Source organism: Cyprinodon variegatus, unplaced genomic scaffold, assembly GCF_000732505.1.
Source record: "Cyprinodon variegatus isolate N-32 unplaced genomic scaffold, C_variegatus-1.0 Scaffold217, whole genome shotgun sequence".
Taxonomy (NCBI): Eukaryota; Metazoa; Chordata; class Actinopteri; order Cyprinodontiformes; family Cyprinodontidae; genus Cyprinodon; species Cyprinodon variegatus.
This window is the reverse complement of record NW_015150670.1, coordinates 570,594-588,960: the sequence shown is the minus strand read 5'-3', so window position 1 is coordinate 588,960 and position 18,367 is coordinate 570,594. Positions and strand designations below refer to the sequence as shown.

Genomic DNA, 18,367 nt, shown 5'->3' with positions numbered 1-18,367 from the left:
TTTTTCCTTTTTTTTTTTTTAAATTACCACTTTGGTGTTAGTCCCCAGATATAAAACAATTATTTACTTGATAATTCTGCGAATTACATTACAGCGACTACTAAACGCACTTCTACCTGCCATCTTAGAAGACACTGTTATTATTACCAGTCCATATGTCACACTGTGAACATGTTGCCATTCTTAATATTCCATTTTATTTGTCACACTACTGCTGTGGTTACCAAAACTATTTTTCTACTCTCCACCTCACTCACCAACACATCAATCTCTGTCTTGGTTAAACTGATTTTTTTTTAACTCTCTTCTCCATGGCTGCCATAGTCAAACATGGCATAGCATTCTTCAGCTGGCTCATTTAAACACACATTAACATTCTTGAGGGGCTTCACATTGACTATGGTTAAATGTGGACATGAGGGCCGAACAATTGTAGGAACCTTTTATGCAAACTTTTTGAGATGCAGCTGTGAATAATAAGGGGACTTTTGGGCTTAGCTAAGAGAGCCCGTTATAATGAAATTATTAAGGATATTGTCATACTTGTGGCGTACATTTAGCCTACTCAGTGTTTTATGAATGAGACCCCAGATCTTAAACCTCAGATGTGGGATGTTTGGAAACTGACCAAACAAGAAACAAACATGTTGCATTGGAAAATAAAGACTGGGGCAAACCTTCTTCAGTGAATGATCCACAGCTGTTAGAAAACATCTCACTGCAGCTCTTATAGGGTGTTCTCCATTTATTCCCAGCCAGAAAAGTTTTTTTTTTTGTTTACATAATTTGTTTGATAAATGAAAGAGAAATTAATAAAATACTCTGCCCCTCCTTATCTTAAATACATTATCATACCTTAATTTCTCAAAGGAGCACTTTATTTTGAGACAACTGGCTTAATTGTGCTCCCCTGTTATTACAAACATAGACCAGGGGTAGATCCTTCGGCCATATGGCCTATTTCATAAGGGAATCAGCTGCCAGCCTGGGTTCAAAAAGTTGAAACCCTCTCAGCCTTCAAGGTAAAAAAAAATAGCTTTCTTTTTGAAAGCGTGTTTGAATAGTTTATTTGTTGTTTTTAGCATCTCATCAGTTGTTTTATGTCCAATGTCTTTTTCTTTTCTTCTGGATTATGGAGATGTTTTATACAGTATATGAATGATTCAACCAAATGTCTGAAATAATTGAATACTGTTTATCATTGTGCTTTAAGGTTTATAACTGGTAGTAGATGTTTGATACATCATTGTGATTTGTGTGCAAAAGCTGATTGGCCTCCTTTAAGTGTCTTCGGAGAAACAATCATTTGATGATACTAATATATAAATCTCTTCTTGGACTAACACCAACATACTTAAGCTCTCTTTTGCATAGATCTAGTAGTTCACATTTTTTACGCTCAAATGTCTTATTCTTCTACATGTTCCTTGTGTTTGAACTGATAAAGGAAAGAAAGCATTCAGTGTGTTGGCTCCTACAGCGTGGAATCAGCTCCAGTCTGAGCTCAAGATGTCAGACTCTATTTCATTGGACTTATTTCAAGCGGTTCTTAAAAAAAGTCAACAAGCTTTTATGAAACAGTGTCACTGCTTTTAAATAGTTTTTATGCTTTATATTTGTGCATATTTCTTAATTGGTTTTATTTTTGTAACCAGGTTGCAGTGTATTGTAAATCTCTGCCCAGGCCCCCCTTGCAAATGAGATCAAGATCTCAACTTGGTTCACCCGGTTAAATAAAGGAAATGAAAATGAAATGAAAGCACTTTGAGATACTCTTATGTTAAAAAGGTTCTATATAAATTTTCTTTTGTGTTACAAAATTCATTGTGTTGGCCACAAAGCAACAATGACGTTTACTTAAGTAAGATATGCTGAACTAACATGGGAAGAGTTGTTGGTCACCCTAAAGATATTTTTGCATATCTTTTCAGCCTAAATGAGTGCCTCAAGGTTATGAACTGTTATGGAGTAGTTTGGATTCAGCAACCACATCCCTTTGAACATGAGAGCTGGTGGTTCCATCATGTTTGGGGGCAAAGAAAATCTCACTGTCAAAGTCTAGAGTTAAAAGCAAAATAAAATCCATAACAAGATTTAGAAATGGATGTTCACCAAATCTGTTCATGGAGTCTAACCAAGTCTGAGTTACTTTAAAGAGATGAAAAGACACAGATTTTAGTCTCTATAAGCACAAAACCAATAGAAACAATTTCCAAACCGAAGTAAAATATGCCGTTCTTCAAAGTATTGACAAAATGGCCCTGACTACAAATGCAGGCGCCTCGTTTCAGAATTTTATTTGTCAAAAATAAATAAATCAAAACCCTTGTGTCATTTGGTTTGCATTGGTCTGCCGCATCCAAACAAAACTATGCTGAAATTTGTGATATTAATACACTCAAATGTAATAAAGTTAAAGCAGATATTAATACCTTTCCAATTAAGTATTTTCAATGTTTGTTCAGGACTTTTTACATGTTGACTTCTGTGCTATGTTAACCCAACTGTACAAATGGCCTCTGCTTTACACAAGATTTTTAAGACTGTGATCCCGTATTGGATGTAGGCCATGACGTGATTATGGAAAAACTAACAGCTCTTTTTTTAAGCTCTGATTTTGTGTATGTATGCTGCATAGTTTTACAAGGAGTAGTGACTTTTGACAGTTTTCAGCGATTCCTTGAGGTTAGCAGGCCTGAGCCTCTGTGTACCTCATTCTAACACCCCGCTGTGTAGGAGGACATTCGACTTTACATCAGTGAAGGTGTGCAGAAGCTAGAACGAGGGGAAAAGTGCAAAAGACCGAGGGCAAGGACACAAACATGACACCTTTACACCTAGTTGTCAGTTAGCTTTCAGGCCCCAATCTTCCTGGACTCATTGGTTTCCTTTCAAGCAACCTCTCCACACTCATGTTAGTTTTCAGACTATAACATTTAAGCCGGGTCATGCTGTAGAGTAGAGATAAAAGGAGAGGCGACAATAAACCCAGGGTTAGGAAAGACTTGAGGGTGGAAACTGGGAGAGGCTTCATCAGGCTGGAGACGGGACAGCTTTGCCAAAAATATTATGTCATCCATCAAGATCTGTATGATCTCAGAGGGTTTTAGAGATCCGAGGTGGACTATTGCATTCAGATATTTCACAATGATAAAAAACAGAGAAATGTTAATCATCATAGCCTGTGTTTTATTTCATGAAAGATTTTTCACAGCTTTTATGAACTTTCTTTGTGTACAAATTTACATATATAAACATATACACATTTTATATATATATATATATATATATATATATATATATATATATATATATACACACACACACATCAACAAAAATTAGTCAAGCATGTGTTGGGAAGCCCCTTCACTTTGAGGTTTGATGAATAGGACAAACACATTAACCAGTGTACCAGGTAAGGTTAAGAGTGGATAAATGAGCAAATGAAGTACTGATGAAAGCTCAGCTTCTGAACCAGAATTGCTGTTTCCTTTATTATTGATTCCCAGCCTTTTTGGAAAATATACCTTTACATTATGGGTTTGGGGATTTTGACCAGAGGTCTGCAAACTGTGGCATGGAGATGTATTTTAAAGTCTCTCCAATTTACGTTGGTCAAACACAATATAGAACTCAGTGTTTTTAAGTTATAAACATTTAAAGCTTGTTTTATTTTTCATTTTCATTTACACAAATCATCTGCATATGGTCCTTTTGGCCATTTGCCATTTAAAACCACTATAGATTTATTATTCTCAACTCCAATAAAGAAATTTCGGGAAAAATAGACCCAGACCCCAGAATGACACCATTAGTACCTAAATCCTTACATTGACTAATGTAATTTTGACAAAAGTGCCATGGTTTTATCCCCTCCTTTTGTTTTAAACTCTTTAATGTAGTAGAAATTTATACAACTTTGACAATTGACCTATTCTTTGAAGAAAACAATGGCTTCATGGCAAATTGTGTTCACTAAATGCTCTTTAGGTCACTGACCCCTGCTCTTATAAATATTTCTTACGGGAAAACAAATATTTCATAAAAATTATTAGTTTGAAATGGGTATTTTAAAACCAAGTTAACATAAATCTCCATTTTTTTTATTTTGACAGTTTGAAAAACTTTTTTTCAGATGAAACAAGCTGGATGAAGCTGAGCAAGGAGCTGAGTGCTACACATCTTTACAAATATCCTACATTAACATTGCCATTTTGGCAGCTGCTGACAACACAGACAAAAAAAGAACAACAATAATTTCTCTACATGTAGAGGAGGAAGAAAATAACTGACAATGTGCTAATATAATGCACGGCTGTACCAATGATATGAACATCTAAAAACACATGATCACAAAGGTCATTGTGATTTTAAACTCATATTATGATCATTCTGCTTGTAGTTTTCTTTACGTTGACTGAAAAATGTGTGCATCCTAAATTGCCAAATTTGAGAATTTTTTTATCCTCAAAAAATAAAAAAAGAATGCAAAGATAAAAAAGAAAAACATCCGTCTTTCAGGTCCGTTTCCACTTTTGAGCGATCCACGCTCCACATTCACTCAAGCAGACACATCAAACACACTGAACAATACATACTGTCCAAGCTTGTATAAAAAAACAACCTCATATATAGATATATAAAAATCTCAGTGTTATTTCCCCGACAGCCTGCATCGGGTTCAAAATGTCTCTGTTTTGTGTAGAACCAGTGGGCCTCAGTGCAGCATAGCGGCTAATAAGACTGGGATCATGGAGAAAAAGAACGACAAAGACACCAGCTGTGGTGCAGAGCTGCCGATGCTCCTCTGAACATTTGGCTCCATAACAGCAGGGTCATCTAAAGGAGGGGAGAGAGCGAGAGAGCACAAGGTTTCATCAGTCAGGAATGGTAAACACACCCAGATTGATCTGGTCTGAGACATGATTCCAGTTAGTGGGAATTAAGTCCTTACCTGCTGGGAGTCGGTTGGCTGGGTTATGAACTCCTCCTAGAGCATTAAACTTAATTTTTTCCTCCTCCTTCTCTCTCTCCTCCGATTTGGACTTATCTTGAGACTTTGCAGAGCCTTTATGTCCAACGACATCCACCCTTAGCCTTAAACAATCACTGCCGTGGTGATGCATTGGCTTAGCTATACATTTAAGAGAGAAGAGAAAATATTTAATAAAAAATAAAAGAAAAACTCTTTAAAATTACAGCAAAGATTTTAATTTCTTGTGAGACTTACAGATATAGTAATAGCTCTCTCCCGCCCTGAACTCTTTTCCCAGCGTAAAGGGTGTGAAGCGCTGGAACTTCTCAGAGAATTTTTCTGGAGCGTGGGGAGCGAAGGGTCTCGAGCACTCCCAGCGGAGCTGATCGAATGAGTGAGGCTTGCAGATATCGTAGTCATCCTTCTCCACCATATACAGCACGTAGCGCTCGGCCATATTTGGCAACACCTTCTCGTGGGTGTAGTGGGGGCAAATGATGTCCAGGTAGTCATTGATGTGCACCTCTACTCTGTAGTCATCCCACAGGAAGCTACCGAGAGAAGGGGAAAGAAGAGGTTAGTGACAAATGCTACAATTTTTCTGATGCCATCTGTTCCTAGATGTGTAGCAACTGAAAATAGGCTGACACAAACAACAAGTGTTAACAAACAGGTTAAATGTGCGGGACTCAATGTGCTCAATGTGGGGTGGTTATTGTTTCTGTATACCCGTGCAAACTCATTTGAGCAACAGAATTAGAAGGAGCCTGATCAGGCTTGACCTGTTTATGCTGTTTTTAGATGAGAAAACACACCCAGAATCCTACAAACGTCAAACACCATTACACAACTTTTTCCAACTTAAGCGGACTTTCCCCTTTTACCTGCCATCAAGTAGATTAAAACAAGGTTAGAAATGAAAAACAAACTTAAGCTCCGGGCATGTTTATCAGTGTTACAGATTGAAAACTTCTATACTGTTCCATTGTATCATTCCTATAGCTTTAAGTACTTCATTTAAAGTAAAGATATGGTAAAAGTTCCAACCACCAGTTGCTGCACACTGCTGGTTAGCAGGCTAAAAAAATGCTGCAAAACCTTTACCTCAATTAGTAGATTACTCGCATATGAGTAATTTCCTATTCATTTGATATTGTGCTTGTGACATTTATTCTTTAAAGCAGATTTAATGGGAGTGGGGGGGTATTAGTTCTCTTAGGCCTTGAAAGAAGGAGAGGAAGGCCTATTTCTACGTGGATACCCCGCCCATTACATCCTCAGAGGGTCGAAGAATGTTTTTTGAGAATGGAACATGTTAAGTGATTCCTGTAAAACTAAATGTCTGAAATACATTGAGGCAAAAGAAAGAGCAAAAATTATTGCAATTTTTTAAGTGATATCTGGGTTGGTGATTTTCATACATCAGTATAATAATAATCAGGCAATGCTTTACTTGTTGATGACATTTCATTGCTCAGTATATATAAATGTCTAAGACTACCCAAAAGTTTCCTTCTCTGGCTCCAACTAAACTGAAATCATATCAAATGAAGATACCATAAGAGCGACTCTCTGCAGGTAACATAATATTCCTCACTTAAAAAATCCTGAACCTTCCCTTTAAAAAGCTGTGTCTTTAAGCATGTGCGGTGTAAAAGTGATAAGAGAACAGCCCCTGCATTTCTACCTCTGTTTACGTCTGCTGTAACACTGTCATCAAAGCCTTAGACGTGCTGGCTTTGATCCTGTCCCGCCTTCCACCAACTCCTCTTAGCGTCCTGTTGTTGTGGCTCCTGTCAGGACCCCCCCCCAACTAAGTCAGACACACAGGCTCCATGTGAGGGCCCCTAACCCCTCCTTCCTTCCCTCTCCTCCTTAAGCCTGTAATGCATCGGTTGGCTCCAACCTACCTGTCAAAACAAGTTTTCTTAGCAGAGCACAGCACTGCACTTGTTATCCAGAGCTAATAGTCTGATTACTACCTTCTGATTATAATCACTCCTCCTCCTTCCCCTTTAAAATCTTTGTTTTGTAAATTTTTCTGCACAGGTGCGCACATATGCATGCATTTATAGATGTGGCAGCAAGTGTTTATACATAAAGAATAGCAGTGAAATTGCCCAGATAATCTCTGATCTCTTCTTGCTTCCCTCTGCCCAAACCATAATAACAGAACTGGAGCAAACAAGTCCTTTGGAGGCTTCAAGTGGTTCCATATGAAAGTAAAGAATAGTTTTAAATTGTATGGGATACACCTCTTTCTTTCCCTTCCCACACTGCATCCCTGTTAGTGGCCTGGCCCAGCTCTGCATTTAAACACGGGCTTGTCAAAAGCCAACTGAACAGACAGATTCTGTTGCCAATTTCATTCATGGTTCACGCATTAAAGAAAACTCTCCTTTATCCTTCTCTTCACCTCCTCCTTTTCCCCTCCTCCATTGGTCTAGCTAATTAAAAGCTGTTAGGGGTCTGGGACCAATGTGTTTTGTGCAAAAGCAGGGGAGGAGGAATGAATGGGGTGTAATTATACCCTCGGCCTCCCCAGAGACAGACTGCCTGAAGGCTACACGGCCCCTTCAACCTCTCTGCCTAAATCTCTGAGGAGATTTCACCACTCTGACTAATGTGGAGGTGTCCAATGTGTGCATCCATATGGCTGAGGGGGCTTTTGGCTGTATCATCTTGCTTGGCCAAGATGAATGTCACCACAGCATGAAAATCTTTTCAATTCCTCCATCCTCCTTTTACATGTTTGCTCATCTTCCCACATCTGTGCTCACCTCCAACTGGGATTTCTCAGGAGAGCGAGAGACGCAATAAACCTGATAGCTTTGTCCTTTGAGCGATTCAGAGCCAGGTGTGTGAGTCGTTGAAAGCCTACTTTACACAGTGCTTCCTCTTCCTACGTTCTGGGCTTCTGTGTGTGCTCTCCTTTGAGATTCTCTGAAGACCCTTATCCAGGGCGTCTGGTGCCCACGGCTCCTGAACACATCTGCTCATCAAGGCCTTGCGTAATCCCTGGTGTGTTCATGTCTTATATGAGTCTGAGATATGGGTAAACAGAGGAGGTTGAAGGTTGTTCCCCTCTGCATGTAATTTCTCACAGCGGAGCTACTCCAATTTTTGCATCATAATTTGGTGGTGGGGTGGCAAGGGCTTACCATTAGTTCAACTTCATCCAACCCAATACTCAAACATGCATTAGCCTCTTTGTTTTTTAGTGTGCAGTTAAGCATTTTGATCAAGAATGGAAATGAATGATGTATATTTCAATCTAAACATATATCATTACCTGAAAGCTGTATGTCATGCTCTTTTCCTTATTAAAGCTCTGATCCATGTTTAGACCAGTTTACTCTTCTAAAATATGACAACTAATAACCCATTATAAAACCAAGTTCCTACATACTGGTATATATCACTGCAATTTCAATGCAGCAGGGTCAGGTTTCATAGCGGATATGAAATGTTCTCTTCATACGTGTGAATTGATACACGGAGGGTACCAAACGGCTATTTAGTTTATTTAAACATTTAAAGTTGTAAAGATACAAAATGGCAAAGGGAAGAAAATGACCACCACCCTTTGCATGATTACAAGGGGGTCATAAAGTAGAAAACAGCTCCAATGATTGATACAGAAGGTGGCTTTTTCAACACTTGTCTCATTTGATGGAGGCTTTGAAGTCTTTCCATTGTCACTGAACTACTCTTCAGTTTTATCCTTTTCCTGTGATTCCTGTTTTCGTCTACCCTTTACCCCTGATCGTCCCACCATTTACACCCCCCCAAAGCTCCCACTGGTTTTGTGCAAACTACAGACACAGGAACGTCTGTCTTTAACCACCTCTCCAGAGAGAGTTTCAAACTGCTGTTCGAGGTCGAGAGGTTAGAGTTCATAGTCACAACTGCTCACAGACACTACCGTCCGAGTCAGCATTGGTGATATACACCCCACATGCACAAAACATCCAAAGAGAAAGCTGGCAACCCCCCCCTGTATCTTGCATCTGTTGTGCAGGTACAGTAGTTAGTAGAAAGTGTGCACACTCTGGAATGTAACAAGCAGGCAGAGGTTGGGTGGGGGTCGGTTTGGGGTGGGGGGGTGGAGTTGTGGTTTGCAGGGTTTCTCATGAGGCATGCTCATCAAATTCCTTATCCCGCTTTATCACACTTTAACTGTGAGGTCTGAACTTAATATGCTATTAATTTGCTGCGGTATGACAGATTCACACCTCTTTTCACACAAGCTGTCAGAAGGCCTAATGGGTTTTTAGTTGCTCATAGCATGCTGCCCAATAATAGCCAATCTAAAAAGTCTTTCTATATTAGCTTCCATCGTAATCTAACAGGAGGGAATTCTTCCTACACAACCCACCACTGCAACTAGCTGCACCTTTTTTATTACATCTTTAAAAACACAATGTTGCAATTTGTAATTGAGCTGGTATCTTATTTATACATAAAGAGAATTATGCAAGATGAGAACCTTCACCCATGTCAACAATAGTGTTTCTCTTCCCCTCCCTTCATCCATCACTGTCCACTCTCTCCTCCCTCAGTCTCCCTCTCTCTTTTATTATTCCACATCCAGCCCACCCCCACTCTTTCCCCTGCTTTGTCCTGTCTCTTAAGGCTGACATAATAAACTGAAGCTCTTCATCCAGGCTAATTTCTCAACACAAATCCATTTCTCACCTCAGCCTGTAGCCAGACTACTACCTCTCCCCCCACTTCATTCCCCTTCACTGTGACCCCAACAATCTTTTCAACCATCCCCCCCCCCGTTTTCAGGATCCTCCTGGTCTATAAACATAGAATGGGTAAAAAAGGCCAAATGGTATAACGTGGGTTTAAAAGGATAGTTTAGAAGCAAGATTCTGTTCAAAATTTGGAAGTTACATCCTACCAGCTGTTGATATTCCTCTGAATTTCTTTATTTAGAGTGGAGATTAAAAAGGCCTGGGGCTAATGTTTTAAGTCAAGATCTTAACCCATTTGTGGTCTTTTAATTATTTGGTCTATAACCAGCAGCAAGTACTTTTACTGTTTTGTATCAAACGTTTGCTAAATGCAATTAATATAAAATCTCAGCTAAGAATCCAGGAACCCATTATTGTCCTCTTTTGGTGTTACTGCACCAAAATAGTAAAAATTAGAAAACTTAGGATAAGTAGGCAGAACACAAGAGAACCAAAAATTTGTATCACAGTATGTCCTGTGTGATATAGCTTTATATAAATGATAAAAAATCTAGTTAAAAAAACAAAACAAAACATTTATGTTCAAAAGGACAAAAACGAGATCCCTAAATGAGAGAATATGGTGTCTTCTTTTCCCAAAACCGCCTTTAGGGGGCAACAGTGAACTTCCAGTAAACACCAGTTCCAAAGTATGCATGAAATGCCATGAATGACCAGTGTACACACAGCAAAGCTTGTTCACTACGGTGATAACATTTTGTGTAAAGTGGCCTCTCCAGTGTTAGCAGAGGGAAGCTTTGTCATTCTATGGTAGAATACTACATGGGGCCAAAACAGAGGACAGTCTGTGAGAATGAGGGGAAACAGAAGGAGTGGGGGTCTGGGTGTGTGGGAGAAGTCTGGACTATAGATAAGGAACTGAAGAGAAAGAGAGGAAGACAAATAACAGGGGTGGATGGATGCTCCGATGAAGGAAACATAAAAAAACAAAACAGTGCCGTATTAGTTTATATTTACTAGTAATGAATGTACTAGACTTTATATAAAAAAAAAAAAAAAAGACAGTAATACCAGCTGGTCTTGATGCTAAAAATGGCCCATGATTCTGAATGAAAGCAGTGTGTATTTGATTGTTCTTATGCACGATAAATCTCATCAGGGGGATTATTCTAAAACTGACAGAACAGCAGTTACATCACCAGGTCTTAGATTATATAGCGACTAGATGATGATAATTTTGTGTCTGTGGGTTAGATGGTCAGATTTCAAACTCTGTAATCTGCCTGTTCGAATATGCGTTACTGTGAGTGTGTGCTCCAACTCCAGTGAGATAGAAGAAAAAGCAGATAGTACATGGCACTGGAGGTACTGCTGGATAGCTCATAATGTGTAAGAAATTAAATGGAAGGAAAGTAGTGCACAATGTATAAAATATGTACAAATAAAGGGCATTTTTTTCAAGTTAAAGCACCGTACCTCAAAATCAAAATTCACCACAATAACAGCATTTCCATAATACTAGCTGCACTTACCACGATAATCACAAATATTAGATGCTAAAGCAAATGATAAAAATGTATAAGAATCTCAGAAATACCCCAAAAAGGCATTATCTTAGCAATACATATGGAGACTAATGTTTCAATAACTCAAGCTGCACCAACCGGGCCAAATAAGGCAAAAATAAATGTTTAAAATCCAAACTCTAATTTTTTCCACACATTACAAAATAGAAGATTGGGGACTGGTCATAAACTTGTAATTGGCTGCATGGGGTTGATATGATTCCAGCCTGGAGCAATACCAACCACCTCCACTTGGGCTTTACTGCAGCAGCAGAAGGCATGCCTGCTCCTGATGAAGTATATCTGAAACATCCTGGTCATAGAAGATGGATAGTGGTGGTGTTTTAACAGAGATAAGGCAAATCTAACATTAATAAGTAAATGAAACAAAGAGGGCCTGGAGTCAGACTGAGAGGAGATCCGGCTAGTAGAGACAGGTACGGGGTGGCGGGTTGGGGGACAGCTGACGGGGCTGAGTATAGTAACAGTAAGCTGGTATGCTGTCTGTGGCTAATATTAACGTCCCAGTCCTCCCCTTTTAGCCCCCCCAGCAGAGAGTGTGAGTCACACATTCGTCAAGTCTCGGAGAGGTTGCCTACGGGAGAAAGGCCACTCCCTTTCTCCCTCTGTGACGTTCAGGTGGAGTCGTGTGCTGTCAGCCAAAACAAAAATACGCCTGCTGCCAGTTAAACCCAGTTAAAGGCCAGCGTAAGTTCAACCTCTCCCCTACAAAGACTAATAAACGCTAACACAGGCCCAGACACGTAACAGATGAACAGGGCTTTACCTGTCACGTAAGGAAGAGTAGAACACACAGTTGCATATCAAGTTAACGTGAGGATTTAAGCCACTGTTGTTCAGGCTTGCTGACAAGATGGCAATTTATTCATGTCTGAATAGTCTCAGTCATGAATGAGCAGACTGCAGCCATCTGGTCACTGTCCTCCTCCTGTAAGATAAATCTGTGCCGTCTAACAGTCAGGCCAAGGATCAATTAGTACAATTATCCGTGGAGGGCACAGACGGATCAATAAAGCTTTACTAACAGGAGGCTGATTGATCATATGGGGATGGTTCTGGGCAGGTGGGATGCAGTAGAACAAAAAGAAGAGTTTGACAGCATAACAAAAAAAACAAAAAAACATCTAAAAAAAGATAAAGGGAGTAAAAGAAAAAAGGATAGCAAAGATTAATCTAATTTCCTAAGATTTGAGGCAAACCATAATAAGGTTTGATAGTTGATTCTCTGTTTATTCTAACTGTGTCAGAGACTATGTTTAGACATGCAGAAGAAAGGATTAGTGTTTTTCTATCATTTTCCCCCTGTTTTGGTTATGCAACTCCCATTTAACAGCAGAAGTAGTCCAGGGTCGGATTAGAGACGACACACAAGATCTGACTTTGCAACAGATTGGGCCATTCTTTCTTTCCCTAACCCTAACACACTCTCATCTTCATCTGCCAGCCTCTCGATTCAATGAACTACAGTGTCTATATTTCCTACAAGCTTTTTACACGAAGAAGACATCATTGTACACTTTGTTTGCTACTCACATAGTAAACTCAAGGTTGCTTTTTTACTGAGAGTATGTTTTTTTTATCTATCAATACAGCACACATAAGTAGATCTTTGTATATTGTAAGGTTGAAAAAATAATCTGCATAAGTGAAAACATTTATAACATTCAACATATTCATAACTCCAAAAGCAAAAACTTGGTGTAATAAAGGAGATATGTAATATAAACCAAGTTAAACTGATCACTGTGAGTTAAAATAGGAAAATTACTTATGGTTTATTTTCAACATCTCAAAATATTAAAAAAAATATTAACTTCTGGGTTATGATATCAGAGAATTCATGAACTTGTTTTGTTTGAATCTCTGGTCTCTGTTTTACCAGAACATAAAGTTCCAAATTTTCCCTCAGGTCTAACCTGACTGGATTTTCCCTCCACCTGCTCAGTCTGGCTGAGGTGACTCAGGTGGGTCGGATCACTGAATCACTACAAATGATACAAGCACTGCTCACTGCATTTGCCATTAGACTTCCAATTAAATTACGAAAGTCATTTTCTTTTTCTTACACCATACTCCTTTCTGTTGTTATTGGTAAAGTGCAATTAGAGAGTAACTAATGTAAATAAGACAAGCCTTAAGGTCGATAATAGCACTGCCGATTGTATTTCTTTATAGTGGGTTCTAAATCGATTTCACATCAAGCGAAAAAAAAGGAAATAAATCGCCGACCGTCTTTATGTTTCAGCTCCATTTCCAAACAATACCCACTGAGATCTGTGAGATTTGTCCCCACGCTTAAAGCTCAATAAATCGCTCTCCGATCTGTCAAGTCTGATCGATCCCACTGAGTGGCCAGATATCATTACATTTCTGACCTCAAAACAATATCATCAGCACTATGGATGACTCAGCTAAAAAGCTGGATGAACATCATCTTTGGAAAAACACTTTTTTTCTTTCTGTTAGGGAATTAACTCCCACTTACTATTAGACACGCCTTTTTCCAAGACTCACACAGGTGCAGAGCATGCAGACGGCATGGGCCAAGTTCATACTTGTCAGTCTATTTTCTACTATTAGAGTATGTCTGAGTCTATGTGTTACAGTTAAATATAGTGGTGAATGTGTCCATCTGTTAAGGAATCAACTCAATGGTCCAGCACACAATATTTAAAGCTGGCGGCCAGACATATCTATAAAATCACTTAAACTTGCTTGAAATATACTTGATCACACACGGAACATCATCTCATACATACACATACATACTATATAATAATATAGAAAATACTCTCCTTTAAACCAGCTTTTATGTATGCTTGCCTCTAATGGCATCAAATAAGGTAACTGATCAGGGTTCTTTTCAAATAGGTGTCCTTTTTTTCCCATTTTAATCTCTCTCCAAAATTTTTATTTGATTTCCCTCCCCAAAGGTTTTCATCTGAATTCTGCGTGGCTGCAGGAAATTGTTTTATTTTGGAGACTTCTACATGGACTTCACAGATAAAACATAAGTGGTTTGTGAGGTCCAGTTCAGACTGAAATGAAATGTAAATACTTCTAAATCTCTGCCATAAAATAAAATTCTGGGCTAATTATTGTGCCTTTTGTGATGTATTTGACCCACATGCATATAAAAGAGAATAGGAAGTGGAATTATTTTGTTTTATAAAATTAATAAATCAATGTATTCTGTGAAATGTTCCAAACTTCATAGCCAGGTTTGTTTTTTGTTTTCTGTGTATTTTGGGTGCAAATAAACACACATCTGGATGGTTTCTTGAAAGCCACTTTTCTAAACATTAACCTTTTACATTGCATTTGCTGTAGTAAATTAAAAATGGCAAGTAAAAACAAACATGATTGGATGTTTACATATAGCCTACTGACGCATAACTGCAACGAAAAGTTTAAATCTACTTAGATCTTTGTAGAACAATGTCTGATTTAAGTTAAAGGTTGTTCATATTTTATTGATTTATTTTAAATGCAGGCTGTCAAACCAAAAAGAGTAGCCGAGATCTGAGCACTTACTTTGGGTTTGAGCTGTTCCAATAGACGCTGTGTCGCTCCGCTGAAACGAACCAAGCACCGACGCTCAGCAGCAAATACACCAGGCACAGCACATCCATTGCCTCGCTTCTCTTGTCCTCAGCAAGTTGAATGGAAAATGTTGGAAAACTTCTTCAGTGAAAGATTTCAATGCGCGTAAAAAGGTTCGCAACCGCAGATTGCAGCAATAACTGATGGGTATTTATCACAGAGAAGTAGCGCTTCTACTGACTTTGTTGTTATCTGTCTCATGCGAGCGAAACTTGCCTGTTTTGTCTCATCTAGGCTCCGCCCACTGGAGTAAAGAGCCAATAAGCAACCGCTTCAGTTTTTTTTTTCATCCCACACAATTCTCCAGCAGTTATCGCTTCATTCCGGGAACACACTGAAATACAGTACTGCTCTAAGGCAAATGTAATGATTTTTCTCTTCCTTTGTAAGAGATATAACAAAATTGAGTCGAATGTATATAAAAAAATATATAAAAGTATATTAAAAAACATTTTTTAAGAAAAGAATCAATTGTAACAAAAAAGAAGTAATTTTTTAAATAAAGAAATATATATAAAAAAACAAGTGGGTCAAATATAAAGAGAAAATCTATTAAAATGAGGAAAGCTGCTGAATTTTGCTGTTACCCTGGTAACAATTATGTATGGGCGGAACAAAAGGTTATTTAGCCTCATAAACTGATATTCCACATTGGTCCTCCTTTTTCTTTTTTTAAAATCACTTTTTAAGTCACTTATTTATCTTTTTATTTTTGATGTTGTGATATTTTTTTAGCTTAGAATATCACATATGTTGCTTTACATGTGTTTGAGTTAATCTGGTTTGAAAATATGTTATTTGACTTGATGTCCTTAAATAAATTTTAACCTCTGGGTCAATAATAAAATACATAATCATGACCAGTAATAAAAATTAAATAGTTCAAGATTAGGCAGTCTTTTTTTGTATACATATTCTCTTGCCCGTAGACAGCTGGAAGCACCAGCACCCCTTGCGACCCCAGCAGGGATAAATGGAGTGATGGAAAATGGATGGATGGATGGATACATATTTGATCTTATCTCATATTTTTAATTCCTATTTTTATTATTATGTGTTTTCTGCAGGAAGATTACTGGTGCTGCACTTTTAGCTACACATAGTTCCCCTTTAAGTAAGGGATTGCTTCTGTGTAAAAAGAAAACAACCAACAATGCACACATGACAAGTTTAAAGTAACACATATTAAGACTAGGTTTATTTCAAGATGGTAGTTTGCTTTGATTTTGCTTGGCCAATCAGAATAGTCATTAGCTTCAGTTTCTAGAATGCTCTTGATTTATATGGAGTCACATCAAACTATAACTGTAGTATTAATGTAAACAATACTGCAATCACCATAACCCATTTGGATGCAATATTACAAACAACATTAATTTACACGCTTTGTTTAAATATTGTATTTGGTCAGTTGGATTAACTCTTTATGCCCGAATGGCTAATACTGTTCGGGATTTGGAAAGAAAAAGTATTAAAGTTCATGAAAAGTGGAAGGAAAAATAGAAATGACAGGAAAAAAGATAAGGTCAGGAAAATCTTGATTGATTGCAACAGATATCATTGTTCTAACATTAAACAACAAGTAGAAAGTTCTCCACTGCAGGTAGGAAAATAGTTACTGTATCCTTTTAACAGAAACTCAACTCGAAAAATTATGAAAGCTTTGGAACAAACCGTACAACACGTGACTGCAGTTTGTCATGAGAAATGGCTCCAGTCTGTGTTATACCATGAGGATGATGATTATCTCTGAGGGAACATGTAATTATCATTTTCATGTTGTTGCTGTTTTTACTTAACTCAATTACTTATATAAATGTATATAATATAAATATTTTCTACACAGTAAGTCTCTTGAAAACAAAAAACTAAGGACAAGTAAGGAGAGATTGACAGCTGAAGCAGCTAAAAAGCGTGTTTGAGTTTCTGTCCTTAGATTAAAATGCAAGCCTTTGCAGAAGAGCAATGCAGGAGGTTGCTGCCTTGCACTTGACTAAACTAATCAAACACTTTTTAGCCAGATTCAAACAAAGGTGCAACAAACTAAGTACAATACAACATATATTGTGGTCTGTTAGTGTATTGTGTGGACAGCACATTTGTTTGCATGTGGTGTAACACTTTTCTTAGTTGCTTTAGGTTTTAACTGCGTACCTGTATGACGTACTGTGTTGCAATTAATTATATGTTGTGCTTACTTGTTATCATTGTCACGCAGCCTCATAATCAGGGTTAGGTTTTTTTGTTTGTCCTCTTTCTCTCTGGATTTTTGCAGCTCCACTGTCATTTTCTTTTTTTTTTTCTCCAATGTTTTGCACTAGTTGCATTAAAGTTCTATAAACCTATAAAGTGAAACATGTGTGTCCAATTTTCTTGCAGGTTGTTGTTGTTCAGGCATGCAGGTATAAAGATTATGCTTTGTCAGAAAGTAAAGAATTATTACAGTCTTATCAGTGAGTTTTATTTCATAGTCTCCACTTGCCTGTTGCACCAGACAGGTAAGTAGAGAAAACAAGTTGGAAGATGGTAAGGATAAAGTCCAGGCTGTTAAATGTCTGCAGGACTTTGGCCTCAGCAGAAGGGCTACCCTCGAGCAGGGATGGACATGAGCTATTGCAGACTTCTGTGTGCATTACAAGTAAAGTGTGTTTTTGTCCAAAGGCTTGGTTGGGCAAGCTCTCACATGATCAGGGTAGATAAGTTAAGGGTACAGCTGAGTGCTTTTCCATTCTATAATATCTCCCAGATAGGAGTGGCAACAGACAGAAAGCAGAGAAATATTATTAGTGTATATTAGGGACGTAGCACCACATTCAGAAATTAGCAACAATACACAATTTTTACTATTTTTACCTGGAACAGAATTTTCAAGCTAAAATTAAGTGACAAAACCTAAAGTTGGAATAGGGAAATAGAATTTTCCCTGCAGCAAAGGCAAAATAATTAGGTTTTAAACCAAAAAAACTATTTTTGATTTTGTCTCATTGAACTAATGTATTCAAATTTGTCAAAGCACATTTGGTCTAGGAAATACAATTAAATTTCTGATGGCACGAGGTTCTACCCATGAGTGTAGAATGGTAGTAGACCAGGTTTGATATTATTATGTAGTTTACTGGTTGTCTAATTCCAAAACAGAAACTTTTTTTTTAGGTCTTGATAAAACTTGATTATCATCCAAACCCCCTTGTATATACTCAGGTTTGAGTCTGCATGATTTGTTTTCAAAAGACGCACCTATAACACTATTTAAGGATGGAAATAACTGATTTTAAGTTAATTTATGCTAATTTACATATTCATCAATATCCAATTAAATTCACTGTAGTTAAGATGAACAATGCTGTTGAAAAGATAAAAAGTGGGGAAAATGCAACTTAAGCAAATAAATCACTTGCAGCAATTTTTTTCCACACAAAGTAGATTCCACCTTTAAATCCCATGTAGGCCATTGCACTTTGGGCTACCACTGGAACGCGTATCACTGTTACTCCATTAGA

At 37.9% G+C, this 18,367-nt stretch overlaps 1 protein-coding gene across 1 annotated transcript; it reads right to left on the bottom strand.

Annotated features, from left to right (window-relative positions):
* Window positions 1–3,321: 3,321 nt before the first annotated feature.
* Window positions 3,322–15,073, bottom strand: efna1 (ephrin-A1). Its single transcript, XM_015380594.1, has 4 exons — window positions 14,799–15,073; window positions 5,231–5,526; window positions 4,955–5,134; window positions 3,322–4,839 (listed from the first exon to the last, which is right to left on the bottom strand). The coding sequence occupies exons 1-4, from the start codon at window positions 14,894–14,896 to the stop codon at window positions 4,718–4,720; spliced, it is 696 nt and encodes a 231-aa protein (XP_015236080.1). The 5' UTR covers window positions 14,897–15,073; the 3' UTR covers window positions 3,322–4,717.
* Between the last annotated feature and the right edge of the window lie 3,294 nt (window positions 15,074–18,367).